The sequence below is a fragment of the Schistocerca nitens genome, chromosome 7, assembly GCF_023898315.1.
Source record: "Schistocerca nitens isolate TAMUIC-IGC-003100 chromosome 7, iqSchNite1.1, whole genome shotgun sequence".
Lineage (NCBI taxonomy): Eukaryota > Metazoa > Arthropoda > Insecta > Orthoptera > Acrididae > Schistocerca > Schistocerca nitens.
Window position 1 is genome coordinate 579,625,354 of NC_064620.1, and position 13,918 is coordinate 579,639,271.

The following is a 13,918-nucleotide window of genomic DNA, read 5'->3' on the forward strand; positions in this document are numbered from 1 at the left end:
TGCTCATGAGACTGAGTAAATTTCAGAGGGACTGATATCATTATAGGCATTACATACTGGTTTTCCAAATTAAGCTTTTCAATTTTTCTTTGGATTACAGTACAACTGATTAAGCACACCATTTGCTCAACAACACATTACACAGTAACTTTCCGTAAGAAAAATATTACGCATTGCATATCCATTAACAAACACAAATAATAATATTTTAATGCAATGCAACGAGAGAGGCAATTCTGACGTTACGGCTAATAATGGAAGCAAGGCTAAAGAAAAATCAAGACTCATAAGATTTGTCGACCTGGAAAAAGCGTTCGACAATATAAAATGGTGCAAGCTGTTCGAGATTCTGAAAAACGTAGGGGTAAGCTATAGGGAGAGACGGGTCATATACAATATGTACAACAACCAAGAGGGAATAATAAGAGTGGACGATCAAGAACGAAGTGCTCGTATTAAGAAGGGTGTAAGACAAGGCTGTAGCCTTTCGCCCCTACTCTTCAATCTGTACATCGAGGAAGCAATGATGGAAATAAAAGAAAGGTTGAGGAGTGGAATTAAAATACAAGGTGAAAGGATATCAATGATACTATTCGCTGATGACATTGCTATCCTGAGTGAAAGTGAAGAAGAATTAAATGATCTGCTGAACGGAATGAACAGTCTAATGAGTACACAGTATGGTTTGAGAGTAAATCGGAGAAAGACGAAGGTAATGAGAAGTAGTAGAAATGAGAACAGCGAGAAACTTAACATCAGGATTGATGGTCACGAAGTCAATGAAGTTAAGGAATTCTGCTACCTAGGCAGTAAAATAACCAATGACGGACGGAGCAAAGAGGACATCAAAAGCAGACTCGCTATGGCAAAAAAGGCATTTCTGGCCAAGAGAAGTCTACTAATATCAAATACCGGCCTTAATTTGAGGAAGACATTTTTGAGGATGTACGTCTGGAGTACAGCATTGTATGGTAGTGAAACATGGACTGTGGGAAAACCGGAACAGAAGAGAATCGAAGCATTTGAGATGTGGTGCTATAGACGAATGTTGAAAATTAGGTGGACTGATAAGGTAAGGATTGAGGAGGTTCTACGCAGAATCGGAGAGGAAAGGAATATGTGGAAAACACTGATAAGGCGAAGGGACAGGATGATAGGACATCTGCTAAGACATGAGGGAATGACTTCCATGGTACTAGAGGGAGCTGTAGAGGGCAAAAACTGCAGAGGAAGACAGAGATTGGAATACGTCAAGCAAATAATTGAGGACGTAGGTTGCAAGTGCTACTCTGAGATGAAGAGGTTAGCACAGGAAAGGAATTCGTGGCGGGCCGCATCAAACCAGTCAGTAGACTGATGAAAAAAAAAAAAAAAAATGAAATAAAAAAAGAAATGCAATAACGTTACACTATTTTTGTTTTTTTATGTGAGGGGTCCACTCGTACATGGAGCCCGAATTTGTAATATATTTTATGAAAAATGTCATGTAATGTATTACAAACTCGGGCTCCACGTACAAGTGGACCCCTCACAGCATGAGCGCGACAATGCACCCTCTCACAGCGCAGCATCAGTGAGGCAGTGGTTTGTGGACAATAACATCCCTGAAATGGAGTGGCCTGCCGCGAATCCCAACGTGAAGCCAATGGAACACCTGTGAGACGTATTAGAACATGGACTTCGTTACAGATCCCAGCGTGCAATATCCCTGTCTTCTGTGATTTCAGTTCTTGATGGAGGTCCTCCACATACATGCAGAAATCTCCCCAGCAGAGTTCAAGCAGTGATAAAAGCCAAGGGTAATGTTCACTAATATGTGTCCGCATAGCTTTCATCGGAATGGCATTTCAGAAATGTTGGCTTATTAACATTGTGGTAAATTATTTGGCCATTCAGTTATTGTCGAATTTGAGTATCAGCAGCAAGAGCAGTATGGAGAGAATCATTATTTGGAGAAGAAGTTGACTGGTGCATGGAAGAGTGAGAAACAGTAGGGAAAGGTTAGCAGATGGGGCAGAAGAAAGATAACATAATAGCTAGGAATAGTATTCACAGTTATAATGGGGGTAAGTCTGAAGGATAAACATTGCAGATGGAGGCTGTGCCTTGAATTCATTTAAGCTGGTTGAAACGGATTCAAGTTTCAGTGGCTGTGTAGAGTTGAAGAGATCTGCTCTGGATAGAGTAACTTTGAGGTCAGCATCGAACCATATTTCAGTCTTAAGTCTACAGCTGTCATGCAATAACAAGTAATTATGTCGATTTAGTAGCGTCCGCCTTCGAAGTAGAGCACAGCTGACTATACACAAATCAGCATTCGTTCGTACCACTGCTCAAATATTTGCGCATGTCGATTTGCGTGAAGTGTTGATTGAAGATGCAGAACAACTAGAAGCGATGCTGGCCCAGATGGGAACCACTCTCAGGTCGTACTGTAATACTAAAACAATAAAGACAAAACAAGTCCTAGTGGTGAGCAGACAAAGCACCGTAGCCCAGTGCTCACTTAACTATGGACTGGAGACCGTGGAATCCTTTGCCTACCTATGGAGTAAAATTACATCAGACGGAAGGTGAAGGAAGGATACTGAAAGCCGAATGCACCAGGCAAAAGTTGCTTTTAACAAGAGAAGATACGTTTTCACGTCCAGCAGCATGGACAAGCATCCCAGGAAGAGCCTCATAAACACGTTTGTTTGGAGTGTGCTGCAGTACGAAAGTGAAACATGGACACTCGGATAAGCAGAAAAGCATAAAAAACAGCTTTCGAGGTGTGGTGCTGCCACAGAATGCTCTAGATTTCCTGGGTATACAAGATATCAAACGAAGAACTGCTCCACGGAGTGCCTCGTCTCCTGGAGGTAATCGAACACAGAAGGGACGCATGTGTCGGCCAACTGCTGAGACATGGTGGTATCATTAAAAGTATCATTGAAGGGACAGTAAAGCTAAGAATAGAAGAGGCAGGCCGAGACTAGAATACAAAGGCCAGATCGTGGAGGATACCAGCTGCATCACCTACTCCGCTCTCAAAAGGAAGGCCGAAGAGAGAAATGGATGGCGAACTGCTGCTAATCAGCCTGATCTAAGAAGGAGAATCTTTGTACATCCATATTTAAATTGGATGATGGTGGGACATCAGCTGGAATAATTTTTATTGAAAATGAAATAAATCTGAAATCTTAAGTACAGCTGGAGAAGTTTCATTTTTAATCAAATAAGAAAGAGAAGGTGGCAATCTACATTGGCCTCCTCGCTCCCCCGATCTAATCTTATCTGATTTCTTTTTGTGGTTATATCTCAAGTACCGAGTATATATTAACTAGCCATATCGCCTTGAAGATAGAAGGATGACAGCCGAGGAGGAAATCGTTCGTATCCTACGCCAGATGTCGGCTGACACTACTCTTGAGTTTTCAGGATCAGCTAGGATCATGCATGAACGTAAACAGCTAACATCTGAGCGACCTGATCTGCAAGACATAATGAAACAATGAAATTGCCAACGTATTTTTTTTTTTCGTTATTGGGTTTCGATTCCCCCCGAAGGGGGTGGGCTGGCAGCATCGTAGTATGCCGCTCTTCAGCCTACAGAATTTGTTTTACAAAGATGAAGATAATAAATAATAAAAACAGGCGATAAAATCGGAGACTTAAATGGTACCATGGCGAAAAATCGTGGAATATAAAACATAGAACAAAGGGTTGATGATGCTAATAAAATACATATGAAGCAGACAGGTAAAATAATAGGCAGACAATTAAAAAAAACACGGCGACAGTCTGGTTTCTTTTCGCAAGAGATATAAAATTCACACTCAGCGACAGCATGATTTCTGTTCGCAACAGTTTGGAAAGACGAACAACACTGAACAATCCCCTTGAACACTGCACTAAAAAATTGGCACAAATATGATACACCACAGCCCAGGGCAGGTGGGGGGGAACCCGGAAAGATGACGGGAAAGGAAAGGGGGGGGGAAGGAGAGGAAAAAACTAAGTGGGGGGAAGGGGGGGCATAAGAGGGGGGGGGGTTGCTGGGCAGACGCGACAGGGAGTGGGGAAAGGTAGAGGGATATACAAATGTACTCGGGAACGCGTGGGGGGGGGGGCAACATAAACCATGTACTGTCATAAATAAAAATATTTTAAACAAAACTGACCGAGTACATCCTATTTGAAAACCATGTAATTCCCGTGACGGACCCTGTCGTCCGTGGTGCGTGCTATGGACACACAGTGCTAAGTTTTGCCGCGGGGCTGCGCTCCTTTTGTCGAGCGAGAGCATCTCCCGTCACGCACGTGGTGGCCACACACCCGCGCGGCGCTGCGGTCGCTTCGCAGAAGGACGCCGTCCGCATTATCATATTTATCAGACCCGAGTCGCCGCCTCCTTATCATAGCGCGCGAGCACACACACACACACACACACACACAAGCTGCTCCAGCTTTACCGCGAACCTTTCATCCCCGAGTGCTCTGATACTGTTCCATATCGCACTACCGGGAGTTTACTAACGATGTTCGGTTCTCCGTAAATGAGAAGCAGATGTGTTTTCGTAGCTTCTACACCGTTTACGTGTAGCGACAGCGGCCCACAGCTCAAAACGGTCCCTTAAAGAGATGGTATTTTTAATAGTTCACCAGACTACGCTGGCGATGTTTAAATCGTGTCCGCCTCGGTAGCTGCGCGGCGCATTGCCAGCGGAAGGGGCGCGGGTTCGATTCCCAACCGGGTCGGAGACTTTCTCCGCACGGGTACTGTATGTTGTGTTGCCCTTACGTTCGTATCGTCACAACTGACATTCCACTGCTGAGATGGCTGTATGGCCACGTCCTAAAAGCCAAAAAAATTTAAATCGTGACGCTACACACAACTCTGTCACAAAAACTGGCTTTTCGTTCAGTCGCAACAATTTTTCGTTCTGAGTCAAGATGTCCATTAACTCTTTTCTTTTGTATTTGCTCAACAATTACGTCGTCTACGCCCTTTTTGACCTTGTGTAGCCGGCCGGTGTGGTCGAGCGGTTCTAGGTACTTCAATCTAGTCGAATGTTCGAATTCTGCCTCGGGCATGGATGTGTGTGATGTCCTTACGTTAGTTAGGTTTAAGTAGTTCTAAGTTCTAGGGGACTGATGACCTCAGATGTTGAGTCCAATAGCGCTCAGAGCCATTTGAACCATATGACCTTGTGTATAGTGTTATTATTTTCAAATTGATTTTTCAGTATAAGCAGACCAAATGTCAACATTGTAGTGCTGCAAAATAAATTACAACATTGATACGTGTCCTCTTAAACTTCTTCTTGTCAGACAGAAACCTCACAAAAGAATGTACTGCATTTAACTGACCTCCAAAGTAATCACAACAACAAAAGCTACGCTCCTCTTAATTTGTAGTGAACTGTGATATTTCTCAATGCCGCTACTCTTAATTTGGGGGAAAAGCACTTTCCCGCTGTCGAGTGACTTGTATGCCTATATGACACAGACAGCCGTACTGTAGCAGCGACCAAGTACCACATCGGACAGGTATCCGTGGATAGAGGCCAGACTAAGATGTGGTACCTTCACCGTGAAGTCAATCTTTCGACACTATTTCCCATGAGATCTTATTTTCTAAGTTAAAACTATACGGAATTAAGGGTTCACATTTATCGCTAATAGAATCGTACCTTGATAACAAACAACAAATGGTCATAATCGAGAACCAACTATCAGACATGAAACCGGAGTTATTCAAGGACCAGTAATTGGTCCATTTTTCTTTCTAGTGTATATCAATAACGTCCCACATAACTTGCCAGACAAATCAATTCTATATGCTGACGACATTACCTTAATAACATCAGACGGAAATCTGGAAACTTTACAGGGAAAAAAATACAGACATGGTAGACAACTCCACCGCATGGTTGCAAAGCAATAAATTGGCCTTAAATGGCAACAAAACAGGGACAATATATTTTCATTTGAGTAAGTTGAAACCAGACGGTAAACACATCTGTCAAACTGCTACGAATTTATTTAGACCCGAATTTGAACTGGGGCGAACAAACCCAACAACTGTGCAAGAAACTGTCCAGAGTAGTTTTTTTGTTGCGCAAACTTAGGACTTGTGTCAGTAAGAGCCAAATGTTAGAGGCATAGTCGAATTAAGTCGGGTGATGCTGAGGGAATTAGATTAGGAAATGAGACACTTAAAGTAGTGAAGGAGTTTTGCTATTTGAGGAGCAAAATAACTGATGATGGTCGAAGTAGAGAGGATATAAAATGTAGACTGGCAATGGCAAGGAAATGTTTCTGAAGAAGAGAAATTTGTTAACATCGAGTATAGATTTAAGTGTCAGGAAGTCGTTTCTGAAAGTATTTGTATGGAGTGTAGCCATGTATGGAAGTGGAACTTGGACGATAAATAGTTTGGACAAGAAGAGAATAGAAGCTTTCGAAATGTGGTGCTACAGAAGAATGCTGAAGATTAGATGGGTAGATCACATAACTAATGAGGAGGTATTGAATAGAATTGGGGAGAAGACGAGTTTGTGGCACAACTTGACAAGAACAAGGGACCGGTTGGTAGGACATGTTCTGAGGCATCAAGGGATCACAAATGTAGCATTGGAGGGCAGGGTGGAGGGTAAAAATCGTTGAGGGAGACCAAGTGATAAATACACTAAGTAGATTCAGAAGGATGTAGGTTGCAGTAAATACTGGGAGATGAAGAAGCTTGCACAGGATAGAGTAGCATGGAGAGCTGCATCAAAGCAGTCTCAGGACTGAAGACCACAACAACAAGAACATGTATGTATTGTATTGTGTTTTGCTACCTTTCCTTGTATTTTTTGGCGCTGTCTATTACAACCACAAGTTGTTTAACGACAATAAAATTTGATCTGATTTGTTAAAAAAAAGTATATTGCTCGCAGCTACGTATATCTCGGGAAGAGACCATGAGGATAAAATCAGAGAGATTAGAGCCCACACAGAGGCATACCGACAGTCTTTCTTTCCACGAACAAGACGAGACTGGAATAGAAGCGAGAACCGACAGAGATACTCAAGGAACCCTTCGCCACACACCGTCAGGTGGCTTGCTGAGTATGGATGTACATGTAAACATCGAAGAATAGTAATGATGCTGTGACGGAAAGCGTCCGTCAGTGGCAACTCGGAGGACGCCGTCTTTCCACAAACACAGTGATGCCATTACCTCATGCGCCCTCCACTTTGTCCTCAGGCGGCCTATGAGCACCAAAGCAAACTGAATTCTGCGCGAGGCGGCAGTCGCTCCAGAAAGCCGCGGAGAGCGTACCGCCGAGGGGTTCGAGTCCTCTCCCCCTCCCTCCCCCCTGCCGTCCCTCACCAGGACTGCGACCTCAGAAATACCTGGAAGCACGCTGACAGGCAATTTCTGGAAAACACAATACCGGGAATGCCAACAGCACCGCGACGACGAGAACGGTGTTGAGACTGCAGCGGGCAAGTATAAGGGGAGAAGAGATAGAGAGAGGGAGAGAGAGAGAGAAGAGCAAGAACGCAGGTAGCGAGCGAGCAGAACTGCTCCGTCAAAAACGGTACCGTCGGCGCGGCCGAGCGCCCTCGGTACGCCAGGTATAACCACAGCCAGCGCGTGGTCCGGTCGGCGCCGTGTCGATTCTGCCCTGTCACCTCTTCGCACCGAAAGCTGACCGCAGCGCAAGGCCGGCGCGGCGCGGCGCGGCGCGCGTACAAACTGGTCCCGGCTGCCCCACGCGTGCGTGCAGCCGGGACGAGGCGGAACTGTTACGTAAGCTCCGCGCGCGTTCCGGGAATTTGCTTTAATCGAAACCGGGCAAGCCGGTGTGTCCGTTAATCTTTCCCTTCCGAGAAGCGACTCGAGGTGCGAGAAAAACAAGGTGTTTTCTTGTTTCGCCTTTCTCGTTTTTACTACAGCTTTATTTGCATCGTGTTGCAGCACAGATACAGCTGGGCGGCTAGTGCCGACAACGCAGTGTCGGCTATTGGCTGGCTGCTGCTGCTGAACGTCTTCTTGGACAGCGCAGCCTGGAAAGCACGACCTGTACAAAATAGGATTTGCGAGTCCACCCCACTGATAATGCCTTTTAATTTTTCTGTTCCTTTCGTGTCGCAACTCGGTAAACTCTACTCGCAGACGCTGCATCACGAGACGGCCTATTGCAGGGTTACCCAACGGTGGTATGCGTACCACAGGTGGTTCTCAAGGGCAGCTGGCATGCTTAAACACGTACTGATATAAATTAAATTCTCTCAGGCTATTTTATTTTTAACGTGAAATGATAGAAAAGTCATTGATAAAAATCGCATCTGTATAATGTTAAAGAACATGGAGTTGCCGTAGCATGTTTCGGACTGTAAAGAGGAGACAGGCAAATTGGATTTCACCCTTTCACCCGCCCCTCCCCCTCCTCGCCGTGCGTCTCTTTCATTAGGCGACGCTGCTTTGGGCGGAAATGTTTCGCACGCTTTTGACGTTGGCGATATTTAGATCGTGTCTTCTCTGTGGTTATTCGAGTTTTCCTGGCGCTTTGCAACTGCTGAAAACGTACGCGGTGTATCAGTGTGTGGTGCTGCGGTAGTCATTACTCTGTGAGTGATTTATTGCTCTTATTGTTACTTTACATCTACATCTACATTTATACTTCGCAAGTCACCCAACGGTGTGTGGCGGAGCGCACTTTACGTGCCACTGTCATTACTCCCTTTCCTGTTCCAGTGGTTTAAGGTTCGCGAGAAGAACGACCGCCGGAAAGCCTCCGTGCGCCCTCTAATCTCTCTAATTTTACATTCGTGATCTCCTCGGGATGTATAAGTAGGGGGAAGCAATATATTCGATACCTCATCCAGAAACGCACCCTCTCGAAACCTGGACAGCAAGCTACACCGCGATGCAGAGCGCCTCTCTTGCAGAGTCTGCCACTTGAGTTCGCTTAACATCTCCGTAACGCTATCGCGGTTACCAAATAACCCTGTAACGAAGCGCGCTGCTCTCCGTTGGATCTTCTCTATCTCCTCTGTCAACCCGATCTGGTACGGATCCCACACTGATGAGCAATACTCAAGTATAGGTCGAACGAGTGTTTTTTGTAAGCAACCTCCTTTGTTGATGGACTACATTTTCTAAGGACTCTCTCAATGAATCTCAACCTGCCACCCGCCTTACCAACAATTAATTTTATATGATCATTCCACTTCAAATCGTTCCGCACGCATACTCCCAGATATTTTACAGAAGTAAGTGCTACCAGTGTTTGTTCCACTATCATATAATCATACAATAAAGGATCCTTCTTTCTATGTATTCGCAATACATTACGTTTGTCTATGTTAAGGGTCAGTTGCCACTCCCTGCACCAAGTGCCTATCCGCTGCAGATCTTCCTGCATTTCGCTACAATTTTCTAATGCTGCAACTTCTCTGTATACTACAGCAGCATCCGCGAAAAGCCACATGGAACTTCCGACACTATCTACTAGGTCATTTATGTATAAAATTTGAAAAGCAATGGTCCCATAACACTCCCCTGTGGCACACCAGAGGTTACTTTAACGTCTGTAGACGTCTCTCCATTGACAACATGCTGTGTTCTGTTTGCTAAAAACTCTTCAATCCAGCCACACAGCTGGTCTGATATTCCGTAGGCTCTTACTTTGTTTACCAGGCGACAGTGCGGAACTGTATCGAACGCCTTCCGGAAGTCAAGGTCGTTAATGGCCCCTGATACGAAGAAAGGTTGCGTCTGGAACCGGAGTGTGCATAGTACGAGATGATTGATTACCACAATTGTGAAGATTAACCGTATTGTGGAACTTATACGTGTCCGCCCCGGTAGATGAGTGGTCAGGGCGATGGAATGTCATGCCAAGGGGCCCGGATTCGATTCCCGGCTGGGTCGGAGATTTTCTCCGCCCAGGGGCTGGGTGTCGTGTTCTCACCATCATCCCATCCCCATCGACGCGCAAGTCGCCGAAGTGATGTCAACTCAAAAGACTTGCATCAGGCGAACGGTCTACCCGAAGGGAGGCCCTAGCCACAAGATTTAAACGTGATCGTGTTTTAAATCAACGGTGAAACGATTTTTAAGACAGGAAGATCCTTCTAAGGACGCATTTAAAAAACGTAAACCAACGCCTGACGACGATTATGATTGTAGCTACTTACAGTTTGGTTCAAAATGGTTCAAATGGCCCTGAGCACTACGGGACTTAACGTCTGTGGTGTCACAGCCAGACACCACACTTGCTAGGTGGTAGCTTAAATCGGCCGCGGTCCATTAGTACATGTCGGACCCGCGTGTCGCCACTGTCAGGATCGCAGACCGAGCGCCATCACAAGGCAGGTCTCGAGAGATGTACTAGCACTCGCCCCAGTTGTACGACGACGTTGCTAGCGACTACACTGACGAAGCCTTTCTCTCATTTGCCGAGAGACAGAATAGCCTTCAGCTAAGTTAATGGCTACGACCTAGCAAGGCGCCATTTGTACCACTGCATGTATCTCAAGATAGTCTCACTTGTATCATCAAGAATGCTGTATACTAAAGGACGATACAAAAGTTAAGTGTTCTAGTAGCTACGTTCTTTTCTTTATCACATTCATTACGAATCCTGTTCCAGACTTAACGCCGGACGGCGTGAGTTGACGCGTGCCCTTTCGGCTACTTCACTGTGGACTGGCTGCCTTAACAGTCCACTACAACGTTTAAGGTCATCAGTCCCCTAGAACTTAGAACTACTTAAACCTAACTAACCTAAGGACATCACACACATCCATGCCCTAGGCAGGATTCGAAACTGCGACCGTAGCGGTCTCGCGGTTCCGGACTGAAGCGCCTAGAACCGCACGGCCACACAGGCCGGCACTTACAGTTTGGCTTTACAATAAAGATCGGTACAGAAACCAGTGATAACCCAATTCCACAATACGTTGTATGCTTAGCAACGCTTTCAAATCAAAGCGCGAAGCCTTCTTTATTAAAACGTCGTTAAATTTCTAATCACTCTGAGTTGGTTGGGTTGGGTTTTTTGGGGTAGGAGACCAGATAGCGAGGTCATCGGTCTCATCGGATTAGGGAAGGACGGGGAAGGAATTCGGCCGTGCCCTTTCAAAGGAACCATCCCGGCATATGCCTGGAGCGATTTAGGGAAATCACGGAAAACCTAAATGGCTGTTAATCAGTTGAAATCGATTTGCAAAAGTGAATAAATAAAACATGATTTTGCGACTGGTTGCTGCATATTTGGTAATTTTATGGTTTACGGTCGCTGCACGACTTGGGAACCACATGGAGCCCACCATTCATAAAAGACTTTGCAGTAAATTCCCCTAAAAGTATGAAGTGTATACAGCGGTTTCTGAAAAGTCAAGAATACAATCACAAATCAAGTATATAGGTGATTTACATAATCAGATATCACGATTTAAAGAAACGGTGTCTGTCAAGCGGAACTAGACTAGTAGATACAAAACCACAACATAAGTAGCTGCTTTTAACTTTTTTTATTTACAGTAAGTTTCGGACACTTTGCTTCATCATCAGGGGGTGGGGGGCATCTGTGTTTAACTCAAGTACGCTGCAACTGGGAAGCCTGCAAGTATTTTCTTCGAGAGCACTGCATTCGAACTTAACACAGTCAGTGCTTCGAACGAAAGTTTGTAAGCAGTCAATGCGTTAAGCTTAAATGCAATGTTTATGTAGTGTTTTATTTATATTTCAAACAGGCAGTCACGGAAATAGCTTACAGTGCAGGTGGACTGGTAGAAATGTAAATAATAGAACGAATGTCCGAAGAAGCCGTAAAAAACTTAAATATTACTCGTAGTATCACTCTTGTGCGGTACATACATGCTTGTCACTTCGTACAACGTTTATTTGTTTCAAATCTTTTGAAAACTTGCGTGAGGATTCGCTGACGGCATGTTGTTTACTAACGGTGGTTGTCGGGCTTTAAATAGCATCAATCGTGACACGTGACCCCATTCTTAGTTTACGAGCGTGAAAAGCAATTAATCAAGAAACCAATACTCGACGTACGAGAGGGAAAACAGCACATTTCAACTGGTGACATGCTGGCTGATGTCAGCTAAAGCATTTTGTAAACAAAGTGGCCTAGCTAGGATCGCCCGTAAACAAGTTGACTATTATCATCTCCATCGTATAGTTCCTCGTGCAAAGGCAAAATTATTGCGAAAGCAGAAAGAAATAGGAGAGTTAATACCATCTGTTAACGGGTGAAATGACTTCCGTACACGTTGGAGAATCACGTGGAAAGAAAAAAAAACTAAAAATCAATATATGCAAACAAAACTGTAAACAATATGCATGCCTTAAAAAGAATATAAAATCAAATTATGAGAATTAATAAATAGAGTAAGTTACTGCTGTATGGTTGTTTGTTTTGGTGGAAGATAATCTGTTTCCTGCTTTAGCGTGAAATCAGTGTTTGTAAACTGCGATGCCAAACAGCTGATCAGTCAAGATCCGTGTTGTCAAATCAAAACACAAGCGACTGGTGTACAAACAAGCTCACAATGCTCAAGAATCTTGGAGAACTTAATAGATTTAAATTGTTGTGAGTGACTCTAGTGATTCTAGAAGAGTTTTAAAGATGGAAATGAAAACGTGAAATGCAAGGGTACTCATATCTTTTTTTATATTTTTTTTAAAGCATTACTCGTCCACAGGACTGCAGGTTCTATAAGCGAGTCAAGCAAATGCATCAAATTTAAACTGAAGAGCTAGAAAAATAGAGAAAAGATTTCATTTGTAGACGATTGAGACTGAATGAATACCTCAATCCCGTCCCTCAATAAAGACAGCAGAGCGAATGTACGTAACTTACTTTTGCAGTGATGCGAACAACAGAAATTTATATGACTCTTTCCATTATGGGTAATGGTTACACAACTTTGACAGTTTTATCACTTTTATTAGCGTAAAAGTAAAACTTCATGAATGAAAAGAACGCTCTGTTCTGTAGTAATGCGTGGGCTATTCGAAAAGAAGTCTGTTAAACAAATAAGTGGAATGTACATTCGTTACACTAAATTACAAACGTTGATCAACATACCAGTTCACACTCGATCATCCCGGCGTGTTTTATGAGTTTTATTCCATAAACTTCCTCGTAGCAGACTTGCTGTCAGTCCTTCTCACAAGTTTTAGCGTAAAACAATATCTGCAATACAGAAGAAAAATGACCGATTTCAAGGTGTTATCGACTGAGGAATGGTACATCCGAATTTCAGATACACTCAGTTTCCGGACAATGTTTTTTATTCTTAGCGGGGTGACATATACCACTGTGTGTACAAATTTCGCCCGTGTTTGTAAACAGTGTGTGCTAGACTATTATTTGTCATCGGGTGGGGAGCGGTTAAGTGGCGGTTTACGTTGCCGGGCACCTCGCCTCGTTAAGGCGACCTCGTAAGGCTCGGGTTTCGTGTGTTGTGTTCACGCCGGCCGGCGTGTGAGAAGGCGATGCTAGGTTTTGTGACTACTGCTTCTACTCACAGCGTTCTGGTATATCCAAGTTAGTTATTGCGTGAAGCATTCACGAAGCTTTGCATAGTCGGCCGGAGGAAACGGTTGACGGTCGCGGCACTCGCGCGCGGCAGATTGAACGGTCTCCGCGGCGACACGCGGTCTGTTGTTATCAGTCGCGGAGCGCGCACGGCGTGTGTCGGCTGCTCGGCCGCTGGTGTGGCACTGAGGGCCCGCCGGCGGCGGCTGCCGCTCACAGCTGCGGCGGAGGCGAGCTCGATTCCCGCGCCGGCCGCCCCCCACCACGCGCCGGGCCACTGCCCCCTTGCCGCCTCCCCGCCGCCGGCGCTCCGCCGTAATACCCGCGCGACGCCCGAGGCGGCTGTGCTGCCGGCGTCTGTAGGTGCGTCGGCGCCC

The 13,918-nt window shown here is 44.9% G+C and overlaps 1 protein-coding gene across 2 annotated transcripts in view; it reads right to left on the reverse strand.

Moving 5' to 3' along the window:
- Nucleotides 1-13,715, reverse strand: part of LOC126194912 (suppressor of cytokine signaling 2-like) — a 327,850-nt gene extending 314,135 nt beyond the window's left edge. Inside the window, exons 1-2 of one of the 2 annotated variants that reach the window (XM_049933278.1) lie at nt 13,532-13,715; nt 13,089-13,196 (exon numbers count right to left, since the gene is read on the reverse strand). In XM_049933278.1, coding sequence (XP_049789235.1) covers nt 13,089-13,106 — 18 coding nt within the window. In that variant the 5' untranslated portion in view covers nt 13,107-13,196; nt 13,532-13,715. The remainder of the gene's footprint in view (nt 1-13,088; nt 13,197-13,531) is intronic. The other variant, XM_049933283.1, reaches the window with a different exon arrangement.
- Nucleotides 13,716-13,918: the final 203 nt, after the last annotated feature.